The sequence below is a fragment of the Achroia grisella genome, unplaced genomic scaffold, assembly GCF_030625045.1.
Source record: "Achroia grisella isolate CSIRO2021 unplaced genomic scaffold, CSIRO_AGI_Agris_v1 utg976, whole genome shotgun sequence".
In the NCBI taxonomy this organism is placed as follows: Eukaryota; Metazoa; Arthropoda; class Insecta; order Lepidoptera; family Pyralidae; genus Achroia; species Achroia grisella.
In genome coordinates this window covers 1,017,861-1,042,020 of record NW_026713078.1, presented here as the reverse complement: position 1 = coordinate 1,042,020, position 24,160 = coordinate 1,017,861, and the positions used below count along the sequence as shown (strand labels likewise).

The following is a 24,160-nucleotide window of genomic DNA, read 5'->3' as shown; positions in this document are numbered from 1 at the left end:
TTCCATTGTTTCAATTACGTATTTCTCCCAAAAAAATAGGATATTCCATATTAAACAGCAATATACAGTCTCATCCTTCATTCATCATTACCCTTTGTATAATTGGTATAATAAATCTTATATTAATAGAGAAAATTGATCAATAAAAAAAACGGCGGATTGAAAAACAAACATGTTGTAATCAACAAACGGCTGCGCGAGGGCAGCGCGAGACCAACATTTCGACACCAACCGGAACGTAGTATCCTTTCTCTGCAATACCCGTTCGAACATTCTAGAATTTCAATTAATAATAGTCGGTTATGAATTTCAAATCTCAGTTATATAGATTTTTTTTCTCTTTAGTTATATTTTCTTCTTCTTCATCAGCTTCATCCCGGGTAAAAGTCTGCGTGAATTTGGGTATAACTGTCAAACAAACAAACTTACATAACGCATAAGCCGCAGTAATTTTATTGTGACGTCCTTTTGTTCCGATTAGGTAAAATAATTTTAGCAAAACCATTGATACTAATGCTTTGATACTATTTGTTAAATGAGTAATTATTACCCTATATATTACATTGACGGCCTCGGTAGTCTAGTGATTAAGCACACTGTCTTAATTCCGATGGTCGCGGGTTCTATTCTTCGCGCAGTTCAAACGTGTGTATTTATGATGATACATGAGTATCATTGTTTGTATTGGTCTGAGTGTTTTCTACGTATATTATGTATATACTTGCAAAAAAATCTATGTATTTATATCACTTGTATATCACTCATAATACAGACTGCTTAACTTGAGCTACTCTCAAGTTATTGTAGTGCTGTGTTAATTGTCATGGTGTTATATTACTAATTATAAACGCGAAAATTCCTGAGTATGGATGGAGGTTTGTTATTATTTCACGCAAAAACTACTGAACAGATTTTAATAAAACTTCACAGTAATATAGCTCATACATCGGAATAACACATAGGCTATACATTTTATTAATACATTAATAAATTTAGAATGTCTTAACCTCTGTACTATTTCAACAAAGCACAGGTATTGTCAAGATTAAAAATGATACTGTGTATTCGAAACTACAAAATGTTATGGCAATAATATATTAATTAAGTATATTGCATTGCACTTCTGAGTTTAGTAACATTGACACTAATATAGTGTACGCATGAATTTCGTCTTACGTGAGTTTACCTGGCCGTATATCCGCACGTAACAATAATTACGAGTGATTACAATCGACAGAAGCAAGGTGAAGTTGTGTATGAATGATGTTGCTATCGTTATATATACCTACCGGCAATAATGCTATGGTTTTAGCCCGTTCATTTGTATGGAAATTATTGAGAAACTCGTTTAATAATAGTAATCATTTACACAACAGTATAAAACAGTTTTAAATTTCATTAAATTTTTTCATTTCATTCATTCATTCAGTGGTCATTATTTATACGTATAATTAGTAAAAAATCACGGGATCTTACCACGTTTTACAGGGATGTTTATCCGTAATCATGGCGGTTGAAACACTGCCGAAATATCGAGAACTCAATACAAATAAAACTATAGTATAAATATAAAAAAAAAAAAATATATATATATATTATAAATATAAAAATATTTAAAAATTATAGCATAAAAGATATAGGTTTCCAAAAAAATACGAGTTTCTATTAAAATGACAATTAAATAGATAAATAAATCCAAACATTCTATTTTCCTTTAAACATAACAAAATTTTTGTACTAATTAGTATTACTAGAAGTAAAAGAAATAGTATCTCTATTTCTTTTACTAATTCTTTCTTTTAACTCTAATCTTTATTCAAATAAACATTTAGCATAAGCATTTTTTTTTATTCTACCACTCGGTTCGGAACGCATACTCATCACAAGAATAACGAGAAAGAAACTTGCGTGTTCCACATTTAAATAAATGTTGTTCTAAGTATATACACATTAATAAGGATTAGGCATGCGACAATCAACATAAACGCCGCTATACACTCAATCTTTCTTCCAAGTCCTATTATTAGTACAACATTAATAAAACAATGCTGTTATTAAAAGTTTTCCTTCTAATTTCAGGTCCAATTCTTCATGGTGCTGTTCCACTCCATGAGCGCTCTGGTATACGACTGTGGCTATCCAAAGTAAGTAATAAATATTGCTAAAATAAATAATTATTTAACAATGGTTAGTTATGCAGCAAAATCTATAAACTTTCAAAAAGAATACCACAACTTTTACATCCCTAATTACATTTGATACGCAATCATAGATACTGAAAAAGAATATAAGCAAAAGTTTTATGTCTTTATTCTCAATACCGTGGAAAGTACGAGAAAAATTTGTTTATCTTTTAAAAAGAAATGACTATATAGCTGCTTTATATTCCATGTTCCATTTTCAAAAAGATGTATTTTAAAGGAATATTTTAATATAAATAACTATTTGAGATAGCAAATAGAGATCTCCAGCCAATCTAACGGTGAGACGGTATTGGTAACTAACGAGTATTTTATTAGTAACTAGCTCTTACTCGCGACTTTCTCCGTTTATTTAAGAAAAGATACAGCCTATATATCTATCCTTGTAATGTAAACTATCTTCACATTAACTTTTAGACAGACAAACTTACGAATTTATAATATCAGTATAGATTAACTCAGAGACATATCCTAACTTGTTAGCGACTATTCAGTAGATTTTTTAGTGAATAATAACGGCATATAATCTTACGACCCACGTAGTATTTGTTGTCTATATAGAAGAACAACTCTGGGGCATGATAACGTGATGTAACGTAACATGATGACGTAGTGCTGTTCAAATCCAAAACGAAATAATAGTAACCTAAAAGACCTTACTTGTGTTAAGTACAAATATTCACCTCATAATCAGGAGGCATGTAAATTATAATTCTTGTATAATTAATAATATCAGCTAGCGGAACTGAACGATAGTGATAATGTTAAAAAATATGACATACACGAAAGACCAAAGGATCCTATGTGAATTAATGATTTATAGTTTTTGAATTTGAATTACATAAATGCATTATATATTTGCTACAATAAGAAAGGAACTTCTGTTATAGCGGATATAAACATAACTGGTTCACGTCTCTGTTCATGTCTAACGACATACGCTGATTACCACTTTCTAGTTGGCAGGCCGTAAGCTTGTCACTACCATTAGTATAAAAGATATGTATAATTAAAAAGTTACAGCTGTTTCGCTTCCGGGTAGATCGATATACAGAATATATTGACAACCACACTTGTAATGATAACTCTCTGCGAATGCAGCGTACGATTGAAACTGCTTTTATGTAGTTTTTTTTTTTGGTGATGATGATGAAATCTTGATTTCGCACATGCTAATGTCAGTGAAAGATAAAAGTAGGATGATAAAATTAAGCCAATTTGGCTAAAGCGGTTAGATCATCTAAATCAACTACGAGGGTTTAAAGGAGAATATATCGAAGGATTACATTTTTTTTATATTTCAAAATAATTTATTACATAAAACAGAATAAAAGCTAACTAGCTGTAAATGTTAGCTATATTATATTTATTTTATAATTACCAACGATTACTGAACAAACTTCATAACCCTTACCAAATATTAAAAAAAAAATTGCTGACATCTAAAAATAATATAACATTTAAAATAACATGACATTCTTTTCAATGTCATGTTATTCTTTTCAAGTGTGTCAGTTCTAAAATAATTCTGCACTGTAAAACTTGCCTCGCAAAAATGCAAAATTATCGCCTCTTATTGACAATAAGTTGCAAATAAGACGCGAATCTGGCAAGCAAGAAAAAACATGCAGAAACAATTGAAAAAATAAATTCATTTTAGATAGATAGATAGATAATTGATTTATTGCCAACATAACACAAATAATACAATTTACAATAAGACACAAAATAGGAAATAAATGATAAGATAGAAGTTGACAATAGGAGCTGCCTCAGCTGTTGCTGATATAAGCACAACCTTAATGAGATGTACCTATACAGCGCTGGTTTTCAGGCATTTTATTACATTGCTGTTAGATAAGGCAAGTTCTAAATTTAAAATTATTTAACAAACCTGGTTTATATATAAACTTTTTTAAAGTCTGGCTTATTATTATTATTATTATATATATATTTACTTATTATTATATTAACCTAAATTATAAGTTATGTACAATTTAGTTGCGTTTTATACAGTTAGATTAGGTATTATGTCCAGGTAGTAATATTATTATTTTGTTGTAATCTTTGACATAAAATATAATTTGTCCAATTCTTTTATACGTGAAACAAACTGCTAATATAAATTATTATTGATAGTAAATAATCAATCACGACTTAAAATTTGCGTACAAAAGTTCAAAGGGCAGTTAAACAGCTACTAAATGTCAAATGATACGGTCAGTTTAGTGTTATTTTCAGTTTACAGTTTATTGCAAATAAATTTTATTTAATTGCCATATTGTATACTCAAAGATAATAATGTTAATGTTAATATATAATTCAACTTGTCTACTCTATGCAGTCACCTGTGTGGTGTTGGTATCAGTTTAATTATTCATCACTTTCTGATCTCACCTATGTGTTATGACCTCTTTTTCTTAAGATTAATGATTCTAAACTTAAAACACAACGCAATAGATACGATTTTCGTAATCAATTTATGTGAAACTGCTGCATACTAATAGAGTTTATATTACATATATAATAATATTACTGTTGGAAATTATAAGAATATTTTAATTTTGTACACATTATTCTTGTTAATTCTCAATGCATCGTCATATTAAGCAAATATGTATTTGCTTAATATTGAAGGACAATATTTAGTAAATATTGAATATTTATGAATATAATTTAATTTTAATATGTTATAATATTTATGAATGATGATAAAGCAATGGAAGATAGATTGAGAATAAAGTGAGGTGATATTAGTTATGCCATGGTTGTGATTTCACCGGTAATTAAGCACAAAGGAGAATATGAAGACCGACCTAATATTATATAGGCTCTCCTTATATAAAATCCTAGCCTAATCTACTTCTTTATATGTAAAAAATATATAAATTGTGTCACGTTGTTTGTCCGTAATGGACTCCTAAACTACTGAACCGATTGCAAATTTGATTTGCACGTTGTGTGCAATTTGATCCAATTTAAAAATGTAGGATAGCTTACATCTCAATTTATAATCGCAATATTATTTTATTCAAGAACCTTAGGTCGGCTAGTTAAAAATAGAATTGCAATCTACTTTCACGCTAAGTCCTTACAAACTATAAATGAAAAAATAAAATATATATTTTTCTTTCCAGACTTATTGCATCCGGCCTCATCCTCCACTCAATGATTTTCATCGTGCTGTTCATGAACTTCTACATGCACGCGTATGACAAAGTTGTTGGCAAAGATAAGAAAGCAGTGGAAGTAACCAACAACAACAATATATCAAATGGTCACAACAAATACAACAGCCACATAAAAGTGAATGGTGAGGCTAATGGTCAACTTACCAATGGCGAGGTCCAAGCCAATGGCCTATATGCCAACGGTTACACAAAACCTAATGATTGCAGTAATGGTCACATCAAAAATGGATATACGAATGGACTCGCAAACGCTACAGATAAAGAAAAGCTACAATAATTTGGTCGTCTTGTTGTTTTCATTGTTGATTGATTGTAATTGTGACATGTTGTGAGTTCTGTTTCTTATCTGAAATAGCTTTGCTAGGTAAAAGTGTCTATGGTAGCATTAATAACTGCCAAAGATAGCAATGCGGTTGGTAAATCCACAGAAGGAGATTGTATACCAAAAGACTGCAATATCACACGGTAATTCCATATTACTTCCATTACCCGTTGAATTTAATAATACTTCAAACCGTATCAATGTCAATGAAACTAATCATTTAGGAGTTGCTCGGAATTAAATAGGTTTAAGTGATAATTATAATCAAGTACCTGGATAATTTAAGAATGTTACTTCATTCGATAATATTCCATCTTTAAACCTTCATTGTTAACCGTTTTGACTCTATGACTGTCTGATTTAACCCTTTATTTTTGAACTACCTCATAATCAACTCCTTTTTTATCTACTATTTAAGTTTTAGTTTCAATTTCCGTCCAGTAATAAGCTTTATTTAGTAATAGATAACAATAATTGTACAGATTAAATTATTTTGTCCAATTAGTACAAGAATAATGTTGTCACTTGTACACATATTGTATAAATAATAAATTTCTATAAATATAAAATAAATGCAAGAAATAATAATAATAATAATCTTTTTGATACTATTTTGTAATATTTCAATGGAATTTCCATATTGTGAACGTAAACATAAAATATTGTAGTTCAATTAGTGCAAGAATAATGTTGTCACTTGTACACACTTGTTTTATATTATTTATGTCATTACCTATATATTGACACAAATAATTAACAATAACCATAATACAAAAAGATAATCCCTTTTATATTGTTATGTGATATATAATTAGATTTATCATTTTGTTATACACAGAAATAATGATCTGATTGGTAATGGTGTAATTATGAAAATTTTGTACTTAAATGTATATAAATAATGTGTAATTTTGTTTCGGGACGTTGTACATAGATATGTTCATAGTATGAGATATATAAAGTTGATATCTATAGCTTAATGTGATAATTGTGTAAGCTCCAAGTTATCTTTAGGAGTAATCAGAATAGTCTACCACAGGTACCGGAGACTGTCGATTAAGATAGCATATCTCAAATTTATCGAACGATATAACGTCGGCATTTTGTATAAATTCATGTATTATACGGCTCCGGATGGGAAGGATGCGGGAATGGAATCTCGTATTATAAAATGCCAATGTTTTAAAAAACATACCAGTCACTTGTAGCGAATTTGTATTACTTATATAATAGGTATTGTATACAGTATATATATATAGACTAAGTAATTAAGGAATCTAATGAAGAAATTGTATACATTATATACCTATTTTTTTAATAAAATATTCGATTTTTAATTGGATTTATTTAATACGAAAAAATTAAATGGGATTTTATATTAGTTTTGTTATTTTATTGAACATCCTTTAAAACACGAAAACAATACAACCATAAAACCGATTACAATCTCAGTTAGTGCATTTAATGAATACATAACATGAAATTCAGAACGTCAGTCTGCCAGAAGCTGTTTGTCATTACGCTGATATATATGAGTATATCAGAAACTAAACTCGATTTATATTAGGAGTTGGACTGACTACTTTAGTAGTACGGCTTTACACGTACAACAGTACAAATATAAAACTAGATAGAAAGGATAGAATATACTTTATTCATAACATACAGTAAAAAGAAGACATAAATAATATATATATATATAAGAACATATGTATAATTACAATAAAGCGGTCTTATTGCTGAAAGCAAACTCTAACAAAGGTCTAAAAGGAAGTCCTTTAAATATATTTTATCGAATTAGGTGTTATTTTAGAAAGTCCATTATATTATATACATATTATATAATGGTTTTATATTATTTTATTTAATTCTACTATTAACATGTGTGAGACTACAAATATTCAGTGCGGAAACCTGACCACCGCCACAAGTAGCGCCACACGTGTTTCGCCTCTATACGAGGCATCATCAGGCAAATAATAGTTGAATATAGTAATTGAATTCAATTTAAAACTAACGTTGTTTCATATATAGCTAACGTATTTTTTAGTCCATATAGTATTTAAATAAATTCGATAACAATGGAAAAACTTGGCTCTTTTCAAACAAATATTTATTAAATTTGACGGAGATATACCGAAAAAGTCGCATTTATTCCAGCCATCAAGCTTTGTAAGGTTTATTTCGACTGTAGGGCGTGATTAGGCAGTGAAATTACAGGATCAGAGGCAGGATCTAGACTCTAGATTGTAATGTGATAACGTGATGTCCGTAGTGCTGTTTATAAATTACTTATATTTACGACATTTACGGCTTACCATCAGGCGAAAGAAAGTTTGCCATTTAATTTCTAAAAATAAATATACTGTTTCACATATTTATGGTATTATCCCAAATTCAAACGACCTACGAACATTTCCTTTCCTTATTCATAGGGTACCTATCACTTAGAAGATCACAATATCACACTCAAAAACTACTTTATATATATTTATTTACATCTTATGAACAGAAATTAATAGCATATCTCCTCTCATATGTCCTTTAAATTTATATACTCTACAAACTGTCATGAAAAGAAATTCAAAATTGTTTCAAAAATTAATATATAAAAATATGCAGAGCAATGACATAGATGCTATAAAAAGTAGGCAAAAGATGTGGATGGATTACAATAAGTGTCATTATTTGTTCCTATAGTATTTTTAAATATAGAACTGATATATAAATTCATATAAAGTAAGAAGACAGTAAAATAATCTTCGAAAAAAAATATTCTTCGAATCTTCTCCGTTTTTATATAATGAAAGTTCTAACTTACATGTAACTAGCGCCATCTAGTATATACGCACGAAACTGATAAATAAACTAAGTTGCAAATAAGCAAAGCTTAACCACATACGCTGCGTAAATTTAAAACATATATTAAGTTACAGCGAGTAAAGTACAGGTGTCGTTGATAGTAGTAAAATGCGGTTAAAATGAATTAATATAATAATGAAAATATTCCTGCGCAATCCACACAACGCCATCTAGTCCGAAGCGAAGCAGAGTTTGTGTTATGGGTACTAGGCAACTCATATATATACTTAAATACCTATTTTTTCCAAATACATACATAAAAACACCCAGACCGATACAAACAATCATACATATGAATAAGTACAAATGTTTCTACCGTGCGAAGAATCGAGCCCGCGACTACCGAGAGTGAAGCGGTATGCTAAACCACTATACACCGAGGCCGTCAGTATTAATGCTAAAATCAAATATAATGCTTTAGAATTCTCTATATAATTTGTGATTACATAAACTATCTGTTGCCAGCGCCATCAAATAATTGTTTTTTGAGATAAATGATAGCCATTAAGCAAATTTTATTAAGATCTGTTCAGCCGTTTAGTTGTGAAAAAGTAAGAAACGAACAAACATAATGTAGTTGCTCATTTATAATATTACTTGCAACATTGCATTTATTAGATACAATATAAATCTTAGAATTTCTCATTTTGTTCTATACTCACACTTGTCTATACATATAATAAAACAGTAGAGGTCAAAAGTCCGTACATAGAAAAAAGGCCATTGACCGAGTCAGACGGATGTTAGAAGTGAAATAGAACACATTTAGATTTTTTTCAAATTTATATTATATATATATATATATATATAAACCTCCTTTGGGTATTTGCACTTCCATAATAACTTTCTTGAGAGATTTGTAGCAGTAGCTTCCCTTTGCCTTCTGCTGACATATTGACGTCATTTATTCCCCAAGGTCGCTGCAGCCTCTCCTTTTCAATCGCCTGGTAAGGTTAGTAGTTATACCGCCACTTCCTCGGTCGCCAGAGCCCTTCTGTTATAGGTTATGGCTAGGAGGGGGCACCGTGACAGCTTGGGATGACAATTGGACTAGGCAAGATGTTATCATCATTCTCCTCTTATTATTTTGTATAGTAGAATTTATTTGTATAAATTTTTATAATTCTTATTCTAAACAAAAGGAAGTTTCAATCATAAAAACTAGTACAATAATAATATTGGAGTTACCCTTCCGTGACACAAAAAGAATAATTAACGGTTTTTATACTGCTAATATTTAACTATACCTCATAAACATTACTTACCGATTACAATCACTATATTTCGTAAAATCAAATTAAAAATTAGTACTTTATTAACTTTACCCCTCTTAAGTGGATAAAGGTTAGACTTGATGATAACGACGGGCATAAAATAATCGAACCACAACTAAAAGAGGATTGAACACCCATAAAACAGCGGTGCCCATAAAAATTACAGCCTCATTAAGATACAATTAGTACCATGTAATTGAAACGAAAATCCAACCTTTAAATTTTAACGGTGTGCCGATAACACTGTAGTCCCTTGCCTAAGCCTTAATTATCGCCTGGCAAAATGTCAATAAACCTGACGTTCGAGTGTTTTTTCTCCCCTTTCTAATTTGTGAGCCCTAAAATCGGGGCCCTATATTTCGTATACCCGGCCAATATAATAAGACTCGTCACGCTGCTGATTTAAGAAATACATGTAGACTACAGTTAACAAAACGTGAGATCATCTCTGAGTGGTCAACGCAACCCTGCATTGAGAAGGGTAGGTACAGGGTTGAAAAATGCACCATGCTGTCACTTTTTCACACCAATCGTATGAGAGAGACGGCGGCAGTGTTGCTGCTGTTCAATCGTATTCCATTTCACGCATACATATTAAAATCTCTTTGAATATGTAACTTATATTAAAAATTAATATAAAACTTTATTGCATAATATTGTTTGAGAATTTAACTTTATGTTTAATATAATACATTTTTTATATTTTATACTACTGTGAAATATCCTTATATAAAAATATGTGATCTTAATAAAATATTCTAAATAAGAATATAACAAAAATGTGTCAAAAGTAAAATCGCATTCACTATCATAATCAAGCCATTTTTAATATTCTTTATCTAATTTTTCAAAGTTAAAATTATCAGCGATCAATATTACGTGGAATGGAACGCACTAGACAAGTGTTCGGCCGACATCGCCGGCCGGGCTACCCCTAGCCCCGGATTCTCACTTCAGTTCAGTTGTGTGCGCGCCGCGAACGCGCTCACAGCGCATTTTATTCCATTCACCGTTCAATTTACAACAAAATAAACCACAAAAATCTTATCAATAAAAGCTCCAAATGTAATGTAGATATGCGAGTGAGTGTTACACGCTGTGCCCTCTGTTACTAAAATGTGTTTTGATGGATTGTGTTAGTGTTCAGCTTTACCCAGGCGTCGTGTATTGTGAATAATGATATGTAACAACATTTTGTACGGCGATAAATCGGCGGTAACAGTGTACTTTTAATCGGTAATGTGTCGGCGAGAGGGTTGAGACAGTGTTATGTATTTGGGACGAAATGTCCCCGTTATACCGCAAAGGGGGTGGGAATCCTATGGAATATGCTAATCAGCAGGTTTCTTTTAACCCGCAAACAAAAAGCCTGCACTAGTGACTGCAGTGGCGATTTGTGTTGCAAATTTTTCGGTTCATGCCTGTCCAGATTTGGATAAATATCAAATACAGTCGAATATATTTATATTCCATTTTAAGTTACTATTAAATCACTCAATATCTAAAAATTTTTAGCATTAAATGTGACAAGGATTCTAATATTTAATGATGTTAGTATTATTGACAAATGTTTTATTATTGAGTTATAATGCTATATGCTTCTATAAATTTATAATACTTTATTTATAAATTGCATAATAACAATGCTTACTGGCTCATATTATATCTGTAGCAAGTATATAATAGAATGTAATATTATCGTAGATATCTGCTGACTGCTGTTAAAGCGTCATTTCCTTTGTGCAGATGAGTCTCTTTGCACTAATTTCCTGTTCTATTCCAGTTATTAATCTATCTGGCTTCGATCTAGATTTAGACGCTAATTCTCTTCAGTTATATATAGTATCTATAGGTCCCAGATTCTCAATAAGCAGTATCATTAATCTTTCTTTGCTTCATTCTTTGCTTGTAGTTAAAAAGTACAAATAAAATATGGCTAAATTACTAAACGAATTAAAGATTTTTCGATAGAATAGAGTGATTATTGTACCTTATAAAGCATTTCTGATAAAATTTAAGTTTATAAGACGTGAATAATATAATAAATGTATTTTCTATGTAAGTTAAGAAGAAATTGGGACAGAGATCGAAGAATCCATGAGTAAAAGATGACTATCATCAACAATAAGACGGAATAAAATGTAATTAATAATTATCTAGACCCCTTTGTACAATGAAAGTCACAAATATATAAGGAAGAAAAAACAAAACTAAACTAATACCATGGTATTTTGATACAAATTAAGTATAATATAGGTACATTAAGATTGTTTAATGAAATTTTAATTTGAATATTCGATATTAACATCTTATACTCAAAATTTTGTGTAATATAATAAACAATATTGTTAATAATTATTAAATTCTTCATTAAGGAAATTCCGAGTTCTTTACTTAGAGTCTCTAAGGTCGTTGACATTTTTAACTTTTTACTGTATAGTTTGAGCAAAGAGAATTAAGAATAAAATATATTCAGTAGCAAAAAAATTTATTAGACTGATTGAATATGAAGATAGATAAAAATAATAAGAAACATAGAAACCCGTATAGAAAAACCAATACCGTCAGACGTGAATTCAAAAAGAATAAAAAAGGTATGCGAGCCAAACAAAAATAAGAACATGAAACTATTCCGTCTACAACTTATTTCTTACTCTCCGGAAGTTGCTAGTGTTTCGACCGGTTTTGTATTCTATACCAACAAAGAATCCGGTTCTTTTACACTTGTTCAATTTGATCTTGTGAAATGCAGATTAACTGTAATAGTCTACAATGACTCGGCAAGGATACGATGGCATGTAATCATCGCTTTGTGAACATTCAGTATCATTTCATTCTTTTCTGACTGCATTATTTGAAAGTTAATCAAAATCTCGCTGGAAGATTGAATGTTCAAGTTGCTTGCTATTGAAATATGTATTGTGAGCATTCACCGTATTGATGAAGCGATCTTTTGTTAAAACAAGCAGTTATTTTTCGTATTTACTAAATACAATATACATTATATAAAGTATGATTACGAAGTATTGCGATAAAAAAATAAAAATGCTTTCATGTTTAAATATAGACTGATAGACACAAATATTCATATTTCGTCAATCATACTTCAACCGCCATTTTTCAGATTAATAAACAAATGGTAACTTTTGTCAGACACAAACTTATGCCCACGTTCTCGTTTATTAGTTCATATACTCGTACATAAGCAAGTAAACATATTAACTAATTCAGTAGCTTAAAAACAAATCGATATGTTAACCACAAACTTGTCTGATCACAACGAAATCCAATTTCACATCAGTCGTTGATTTTACCCAAATTCAATTTCTAAACTATAAATCCATTTATTTCTATTAACTAGCATCCCCCGAGACAACCCTAAACAGGTGTGCAATCATGCGAAAAAGTGGACTAGGGATTGCTTGACACTTCACTCATGACTGACAACCAGCATCCGATAGTTTGACGTTTTTTGTTTTGTTCTAAATCACTGGCGATGAACCTTAGACCCTCGTAATAAGAGCGTATACTATAATAGATTTAATGCTAAATGAAAAATAGACGCACGTGGCAAGACTCCCCTAACTAACACAAACAAAAAAGAGTGACATAGTCAGCGATCCGTATAGTTTTGTCGCATTGAGTGATTTAGGAACATATTAAACTACTAACAAATGTAGCATCATTAACATCGTCATTAAATTCGTTGTTTTACCCCAATGTTTAAAATCAGCATTTCCTATTATAATACCATATTTTTAAACAATGTGTATCTGTTTTCATATGTTTGTTACTTCTTCTAAACCACGCAAAGGATTTTCATATGGTTTTCACTATAATTTTGAAAGTTTACTCTGAAACGTTTATGTGTATAAGACAAGCGTGCATTTAATATCATAAATGCCTTTGAACATAGTTACATGACCTCCGCCACATACACTGTAATACATCCGAGTAAAGCCAAGGTGGATAGTGATGTATGTATAAAAATACGTCCATAGGTTATGCTCGTATGCTAATTATTCAACCATTGATAATACGGCCCCTAATAGTCAGAGCCGGGCGTTATGGATAAAAGAGAAATTTTATTTTCATCCGATACCGCAGCCGTATCCCGAGCTATAAATATAACTCAGAAAGATAAAATCTATGGCAGCCGAATAACACGAGAAAGCATAAAAAGATGATAATAAATTAGTAGAGTTGTTACTTGCACTGGCAATAAAGCGAACCGACCGCTACCATTTATAAAAGGTCCCCGCTAAGCAAATAAGTAATACAAACAAACAAACTAAACATATCCTAATATATTGCGGTCACACACAATAGATACATGTAACAATACTGCAGAGGACTAATAGTGGGGACGGGAAAGGAAAGGGTTTTGTAGAAGTTGATTTAAAATAGCAAGCAATACGTTACTCAGGAAATGGATGTTAGCATTTCTAATGTTACAATCATAATGAAACTGTAAATTCGTTATTTGAAGAGGTTCTTAAAGTCAAATATAATTTATAACTGAGTGGATTAGAGGATATGACCTTTGCTTTAATAGATATTAACAGATTTTCCTCAACGAACCTAATAGTTGAAGTTATATATAAAATTCTAAATTTAATATATCACAGGCAGTTTAGTAATTTCTATTTTTGAAATTCGATTATAGGAAATGAAATATTTGACAACGTTTCGACAATAGAGATAAGCTCGCAAATCACAAGTCAAGATCTTTTCTTGTTAAAAATTAAATAACTTTGTTTATATACTCATCGAGTTAGTCTTCTCGACTTCTTTGGCATTTTTGAAACAATATATTTAAAAAATAGCCATCTATATATTTATATTGTAAAAATTAATTTCTATTACTATATTGATAATCCCTTGGTTACGTTTTAACTTAATAATGAGTAAGGTTCATACGAAACAAAAAATTAAGAAGATTTCTCAGAAAATTGAAACATTCAGAATACTAATAACTGATCTAACTAGTTACTGATAATTTGCACATTTGCAAGCTTGAATTGGATAGTCATAGCTCAGATAGTCATAGTGTAGATCCTGTATATAATCAGAATTAGTAATATCACAATGCTGGCATGTAGAGAAATATAAAAAGGAATAAAAGCCGACAGCGACTAGTAAAATTCCATTTTCTCGATCCAGTTACTCCGTTAATTTACGTCCCTTGACAATGAGCAGCGGATTGACACGACAGTCCCTGGACGTCTGCTGTCACCATCACGTGGGCCGAGCAATTGAAAACAAATGTGCTCTTCTTTTAGATTTCTTCGTCAAATCATTCAAAATATAACTTATTTTTATATACTAAAAGCAATTTCAAATTCGTCAATATATTTTAAAAGACAATTTCGGAGAATATCGATAAATGAAATGAGAGAGGCATTAGTTTACATGTTCATGCAATATTCATTCATATTTTTAAGGCATCTAAAGTTGTTACAATATCTTTGCATATATACTTAACTATATACATAGAGAGATTATAAGATCTTTCTATGTTATTATTCACAAAATTGTTTAAATCTCTGTTATGACCAAAAATAACCTAGAACGACCAGTAAACGTATACATACAAATTATTGCATGTAGAAACTTAGAAGCAATACTTAGTAGCCAGCCATAAACCTTCTAAGAGTCTAGACGGGGCGACCCATGTGGAATTAATGAAATTTTTCACATAGGTTTCCGGTGACCTAGCGCTCCCGAGAAATATAGAAAATATGTAGGTACTCTTGGTGAACAAAGAATAAATTTAGAAATAGATATTCAACGAATGCGGTGATTATTTATTAAATAAAATTTAACTGAAAGTGTCGGAAATTGCAAAAATATTTCTTACTGCCCAATGCGATGTTCCCGTAAGCATATAAAATCGATCATGTATTTTTAGATTAAGTTCATTCACATTACTATTTAATGTTTATTAAAGCCTTTTTATAGTTTATTATTTTATGACCTTTTTACAGTTTTAGTGTAAATTAAAAAGTGCAGTTTAAAAATGTTTCCCAATCTCGAGAGATAGCCCCAATCAGCTATAAAAGTTCAACCAATCTCCACTATACCCATCAAAATGAGGTAACTACATTAAATAGTGCAAAACGTCTCGACAGCAAACAAAGAACGTAAACTAGTCAGATAAAATCAAAATGGAGCAAAAGGAAAGCATTTGTCTAGAGCTACAAAACCAATCAGCAGACATAATAAGAACTAGACCGCTGGTGTTAGTCGTTGTTTATTATTCAGTAGAAATATTTACAGCGGTTTTGTTTTCTTTATTACAAAGCCGAGAATGATAGATTATAGTAGTATTGTAGGGGTTCTATTAAACACTACTACTAACTAGCTTTAGCCCGTGTCTTTATCTGCTTGACAATGATTGATCGAGATAAAAAAGCAGTCTAAATTCTTCTGAAATTTCTTAATAGTTTATGTAAGCATTATATGTTTTTTTTGGATGATAATAGAATGATGCACCCGATGTTTTTAATGGATTATAATAAAATGCTGCACCCGCTTGCGCTAATGGTTTACGCTCACGGGGTACCTGAAAGGAATAGGATGAACTGGATACTGGATAGGATGCAGTCAAAGGAATTTTTATACTGAGACTTTGTTCATTCGTCTGTTGTATTTCAGAAACTGCTAATGCTATTGAATTGAGATTTAACATATCTAGCTTTTTATAAGTATAACAGACCACAAATAAAGTTGTGAAACCTATTCACAGCATACATAAAGCTACAGCGGTGAGGTGATCTACCTCACGCTACAGTGAGGCAGTGTGTTGATTCTACGTAGTAAATATCTAAAAGCAAAGAATGCCTATCGGTAGCAGAATATTTAAGAATTAAGAGGACTCTTCCTAGTACAGCAGTTCTAATTTCAACAAAACAATTCCCTATATTTTACCATTCTTCAAATTTATTAAGGTTAATATTCATATCTTTATGATTATCTCGTGAACAAACTTCTATTAAGTTTACCTAAATGAAGTCTCTCTAACTCGGTTTGTTACTTTGTGAGATACTGTTTTCTCGTTACTCTGATTAATAGCGAAGTTTTTAAAGTTTGTGAAATAAAACATTTTAATTATCTAATTCATTTAAGCGCCCACGGGCTACTGTCGTTGTAAAATAAAATTTTAACTGCTAACAATATCAAAACACTCAAATATAATGCAAGGTTTAAATAACTACATAGTATATAATCATACTAGCTACTCGCCCCGGGTTCGCCCGGGTGTACATGTCCTATAAACTAGAATTCTTCCTCTAGACTTCCTCTAGAATCACTCTATCTATTAAAAAAAAACCGCTTCAAAATCTGTTGCGTAATTTTAAAGATTTAAGCATATATAAAGACGGACAGACAGCGATAGCAACTTTATTATTTTATACTATGTAATTATTAGTTGTGCCTGCGAAATCGTATGGGTTTATATTTGTAAACGTCATCTATTGACTAATAAACAGCGGCAAAATATAATAATAACTCAGGATAATTCATACACCGCCATCTAGTTGCAAGATAATCAGAGCTTATGTTAAGACAACTGATATAAATACTTAAGTTTTTTTTTATAAATATATATATAATATTCATCGAAAACACCCAGACCGATACCAACAATCATACTCATGAATACAAATGTTTGCACTGTGGATCATGTGTTCATCAAAAAAATATACAACATACGTGTACATACATTAGATTAGATTCATCATCAAATCAGATTAATATCGTACAGGAATCGAACCCGCGACCATCGGATGTAAAGTGTGTGCTGTGTGCTAAACCGCAAGACCACCGAGGCCGTCAAGTAGCCGTAATATGTATATATAAAAACACGCTCATGTAGCCTACTGGTGCCCAAGTAACTTTCATGTTTTGCTATTTATGAAGTCTATGGTGTCATATGGTGGCCATACTCTGTAATTTCACTGTTCCTTCCACCTGAACATATCTTACAAGCTTTTTGGCGGAAGAAATGTGTGATGTTTTACGTAAGCAATTATTTATAAAAAAAATACTCTACGTCACGTTACTTGGTTTATATTTATAAATATGTATTTCAAAATAGTGATACCTACAGGTAATGTATAAAATACTACCTAAATATAAGTATATACTTACGTTACCCGATCTCATATCACTCCACAGTTACGTTACCGGAACTTATAACTTAGTTCCCTCCCTATGGCCTTATCTAAAAGCTTTATAGCCTTTACCATCGGGATTCAATACAATAGCATTATCTATACGACATCTTGCTACAAGATTATATTTTTACCTAGCTGTGTGCCATCTTGCCACCGCATATACCACCATGCTTGCCAGCTCTAATCCGAAGTGAGATAGAGGCATTATGTTGTCGTTTTTTTTAATCTTAATTTTATTTAGGGATTTTTATCATCTTACTAATATTATAAATGCGAAAATATGTCAGTGTGTTTGTTACTCTTTTACACAAAAACTGCTGAATGGATTTTGATGAAATTTTACAACAAATTTAAAAAGATATTATGTAAATTGGGCGATATAAATTAGTGTGATGCAGATGGAATTACGCGGGTCAGCTAGTAATATGATAATGCAAGTCCCATTATACTTTATAAAAAAAATTGCTGGCTATTATAGCATCAGATTATTACCGTGGTACATACGAACATCAAGCCGATTCAGTCCAAATATTGTCGTTGTGGTAAATATCTGTCGGTTTAAATAACAATGACTAATTTTGCAATTGATTTCTACAATGAAATTCTATTTTATGAGGTGTTATTTTGAATTTAAGACTTATGGAATTAAATGTATGTTGATTCCTTCTGCTATAATTAGATTAGCGAGACACTGATCATTACTTATAGGGTCTTCATGTCTTTAGATATTATTTATTCTTTTACACAAAAAATTATATATATGGCGGACATAATGCCTGATGGCTCTCTCTACCAGTCAACCATCTCGATGATCAGAGATAATAAGGCGGCGCAATTTAATAATAGATATTAATATATAAAAACAATATTAGTGGACATGTATTATTGTTATTAAGCTTTTTGTATAGAGCAATTTTCCTGTACTATTATTTAAGTAAACGAAAAAATTATTATACGCACTTATAGTCTAAAAATTTGACACTACAGTAAAAAATAACATTAGTAAGAGTATCAAAATAATATTTATAAAAAGAATGATTTGTTTAATTCACAAAAAGAACATATATACATCTATTTTTAATTTGTTTTTCTAACATAATTTAGCAACAGGATGATGCTGCTATATTGCTGATAAATTTCTTAGTTTGTTTACGATTGTAGAAACTTCGTACCCGGATATTAATAATTGTGATTACATTTTTTGTTTAATTTCCAATATTTCATGATATTTGTTTTGACACTGATGCTAAAATAATTTAACATTAACTACAGGATAATTCCATGACGATTATTTCTTTAATCTTTTTGGTTATTTACAATTGTAAAAACTGCGTATCCGGACCGTAAAAAAAACTAATCACAATTATGATTAGTTTTTTTTACTACTAATATTTAGGGATATTTGTTTACTCATGATAGACTAATAGGTAGATTTCTTTAAAATAGATATTTGTGCTCGGGAACTCTAAAAACAAGTATCTCTGAATTGTACATATGTGAATTATCGATATACATACACATTTTATTTTTAGTCATAGGGTTCGTCCTATGACTTAAAACGATATCGTATATTCCTTTTACATATAAAGAAAGGTCTAGGAATATCTACGGCGCTTGATGCTTCGTAGATTCGTGCAAAATCTTTGAAATCGAATAAATGATAAACAGTGGTGGTATGCTAAATATTTCAATCAAACACATCGCACGCTTAATACTATACTGCAGTAACTCAAAATATTATTATTTTTGGAATTCGACTTTAAAGTTAAAACTTTAGAGTGCATTTTGCGATATGATAAAAGTAGGTAATAAGAAACAAAATAATTCTAATTCAGTAGTCAGTTTGTAAATGTAATTAATGTATTATAACTAGGTCTCGTCCTCAAATCTACAGCATCACTGAACATCATGATCCAGTCAACTTCAAAGCATTCACGATAGAGCTTTCATGTCACGTTTACACTACGATATTAGATCATTATAGTAGTTTTATTTACGTTCTCGGTGGTCTAGCGGTTTAGCACACCGCCTTATGTTCGATGGTCGCAGATTCGATTCCTGCACGATATTAATCTGATCTGATAATGAATCTAATCTAATGTATGTACACGTATGTTGTATATTTTTTTTATTGAAAACTGTAAAATATAATAGGTAAATGTTTCTTTTTTTATTTTTAACTAGAGATCCACCCCTTCGCTCTTGTGTTTCAATTAATTTTCACAAAACGTTAACCAATTTTAAACCTAAACCTTCCTTAGAAATAACTCTATTGATGGGCGACGGCCTCATGAAAATCTGTTTAGTAGTTTTTGAGATTATCGCGTACAATTTTATTTTATTAATTGCGTATGTACATGTAAAACACCGTTCCTGTAATTACTTATTTTTAAACCTTCGCGTTTAATACACGTTGTAGTTAAATGGGATTTACCACGATTAACTTTATGGTAAATAAACATGTCAACTCTTGACTACGTACAACCTAATCGAAACATCAAGAGAGTTACCTCTCTTTACCATATAAATAAATACCTTTATTTACCATATAAACTATTCGTGTCAAACCCCGTTTAACTATATTAATAACATTAACATAATTGACAAAATTATTACGCATAAAATATGATACAAAAGGGAGAATAAGCATAGATAAGACGGGAGATAAGGATCTATGGAAGATAACGTGCTGCATCGACCCTAAATAATAAAATAAAGGCAAGGCAATGATCATATCATTGCAGATGATTGATAAGTTTCTATCAATGATTAGAGTGTTACATTACGGTAACTTGCGTCATCTATTTATATCTATCTCTGTCTGTCTATGTAATCTAAGTCTGCGGATTTCAATTACCAACCTATTTTGGGAGTACAACCAGCAAATGCCTTTGTGTAACACCTAATTGATAACGTAGTGAATTGTGGAGATTCAAAACCACATTATTATTATTATTGTAGTTTAGTAATGGTAGTACTGAAGTAATATTACATATTCTATATAATACTATTGAATAATATAATTAAACTAGATGATTTATGTATGCGGTTTCTGATAGGATTAGTGTATATATTCAACAGTAAATAATAAATAACCCTGGACAATTAACACAGCGCCATCTAGTCCCACGGTAAGCAGAGCTTGTGTTATGAGTACCAGACAACTGGTATAAATACTTAGATAGTTTTTTTTTGTAAATACATACATAATATACATAGAGAACACGCAGACGACGATACAAACAATCCGATACACATGAATACAAATATTTTCACCGTCATATGTAAGGATTTATAATACATTATGTTGTTCTTGTAATTGGAAGAAATTTATTCTTCACTAGCTTTTGACCACGGCTTCGCTCGCGTTAATTTATCCCCTTAGGGGTGGAATTTATCAAAATCCTTTATTAGGGAATGCCTACATCATAGTAGCTTTATGCATGCAAAGTCTCAGCCCGATCGGTTTGAAACTGACAAAGTTTCATAAAAACTTTCAACCCCTATTTTATCCCTTTGGGGGTAGATTTAATCAAAATCCTTTCTCAGCGGATGCCTACATCATAAGATCTACCTGTATGTCAAATTTCAGCCCGATCCGGAGCCCGATTCTGGAGCCGCTGAAGATTAACTCCTGCCTGACGGATACGACTTTAGTCTGAGGGCACCGCTAGAGGTTCGAACCTCGACGCATGCCGTCGTAATTTCTATCCCAGTTTGAATTGAATGTGGAGAATGATCTGCTTAGTAACAAAAATAAGTGTAGTAACTTTTAATAAAAATTCACTTTGCAATATTCATACAAAAAAATCGATAAAAATAAGAAAGCACCAGGCACAAAGAAATGACAATGGAAGAAAGGATGTCATCCTTGCAATACTTTAACTTTTAAACTACAAATATTCTGTTTGCTTTGTTATTTTCGAGCACACCTTGAGTTCTTGTTAGGTTAGTTTTGGGTCATTTGAATGGAGCAGATGTGTTTGTATCGTTAAAAACTTAAACTTTTAAATTTAACTTCGGTTATTATAGTCCGATGGATTGCGAGCCGATTTAAATCGATATTTATTACTTGTGCGCCTTTTCCCAAGACTATTTTTTTTTGTTTATTACAAGTCGTTATTTTCGATTCGCAGCGAACATTTATTTATACGTTCATACGCATTTTTCTGATATAGGCGTGAATAAATTTATTTTATTTTCATTTGCAAATGAATATTGCTTCGGTATTTTATTTTTACTAATATACAAAACAATTTTTTACATAAAATACTATAATGAATTTGATACCGAGCACCGATGTCCAATATTGTGAAATACACTCATATTTTTTTTTCTATTTTTTACTAGTTTTTAATCGTGATATTGTCTGCTTTTTTAGAGAGGCGAAATAACCTACTATATGTAGCGGCATCGTGATATAATCCAATAATATAAAATTTCATTGAAATCCATTATTCTATATATATATATATATATATATATATATATATATATATATATATAAGATAACAATTAACCTTGTAAAACGATGATAGACATACCGACACACTACACCATTTATATCTAATATTAATTAATTTTGAAAAAGTGTAAGTACTATTTATATTGCAGGCTATTATATTACGTTCATACATTATTACACATATATAACATTAACGTCACAAACTAACAGCTCTTCGTAAGCCCTCAATCAAGTTTTCACCACCAACCATATAGAGATCTATCAAATACTTTCCTTATTACTAATGAATAATGTTTATTAATCATGACAGACATGAATAAAGGCGATTTATTGTATTAAAATATCATCAACTAGTTAATTTTTCCTCTGACTCCAGAAATTATTAATTATTTTTTAATTGATTGTGTTAAAATAAAGATGTTGAACTTGACTATATTAATTACTAACTAAGATAGACTTTGTAAAAAACCGTCTGAGTGGGTACTTGAGTCTAACCAGTTTCAGCAGCTAAGATGAAGCTGCTTTAGAAGCTGTTTTTCGATTGAAGTGGATATAAGGTAGTCAAATTAATAATAATAATCCAGGACAATGCACACAGCGTCAACTAGGCCCAAGTTAAGCAGTGCTTGCGTAGGCACTAGACAGCCTATACATTTCTTTAATACATACATAATATACATAGAAAACACTGAGACCTATACAGACAAAGATACTCATGAATACAAATGTTTTTACCGTGCGAGGAATTGAACCCGCTACAATTGGAAGTATAGCGGTGTGCTAAACCGCTAGACTACCGAGGTCGTCAAAATATACCAGAAATTTGAGAAAACGTAGAGGTCATTTTAAGATCGGCTGAGTGTATTTTTTGTATAATAAAAATACGACCCTACTTAAAATTTATAACAATAAAAATTCTCCACCACGTTTAGACAGCAATGAATAGGCATATAGACCGAGAGATTCCACGGTCTTTGTATGAGACATTGAGCCCCGTAGTGGGAACGCTTACCTGGCTATTCAAGTTCAATGGCATTTTTTCTCCCGCCTTTATTGAGAGCTAATGCTGTGATTCAAAAACCAATTAAACCATAAACGTGTTGCGTATCTGGTGGTTGTAAATCCGAGTTCAATTGCAATGTGTTGGTTTTGTGAGTGTCTTGGATATCAGATAATTCGTGGATTATGTTACAAAAGATAGAGCTCTGGATGTAGTCGTTTTTTTTTTAATACATAGGCAACAGACATCTGTATGATAATAAGAATCATATTATAACATACTAGCTTTTGCCCGCGGTTTCGCTCGCATAGTAGTGAATATTATTAATTAGGTGTAGTTTTTGCGGCTTTACTTTTGTTTAGCCTGTGTAAAAAATTAGGGTCTACAAAATCTAAGAAGATTAAATTAAAATAGGGGATGAAAGTTTGTATAAACTTTCATCCCCTATTTTATCCCCTTGGGGGTAGAATTAATCAAAATCCTTTCTTAGCGGATGCCTACGTCATATGCATTTTCAGCCCGATCCGTCCAGTGGTTTGGGCTGTCCGTTGATAGATCACTATGTCAGTCACCGTTAGTATATATATATTTAGATAAATGCATGAAAATTGCATTTACATCTATTATATATCTTTCTTATCGGTCCAGGTGTTTTGTATGTAAAA

The 24,160-nt window shown here is 31.0% G+C and overlaps 2 protein-coding genes across 2 annotated transcripts in view; both read left to right on the top strand.

The window, feature by feature from the left end:
- The window catches only part of LOC131854331 (elongation of very long chain fatty acids protein 7-like), a 35,323-nt gene extending 29,510 nt beyond the window's left edge, over positions 1–5,813 (top strand). The window contains exons 6-7 of the mRNA XM_059205439.1: positions 2,080–2,144; positions 5,339–5,813. Coding sequence (XP_059061422.1) covers positions 2,080–2,144; positions 5,339–5,669 — 396 coding nt within the window. The 3' untranslated portion in view covers positions 5,670–5,813. The remainder of the gene's footprint in view (positions 1–2,079; positions 2,145–5,338) is intronic.
- A 5,012-nt stretch (positions 5,814–10,825) lies between these two features.
- LOC131854337 (uncharacterized) overlaps positions 10,826–24,160 on the top strand; it is a 111,193-nt gene continuing 97,858 nt past the window's right edge. The window contains exon 1 of the mRNA XM_059205446.1: positions 10,826–11,086. The gene's annotated coding sequence lies outside the window, so the exon portion shown is untranslated. The remainder of the gene's footprint in view (positions 11,087–24,160) is intronic.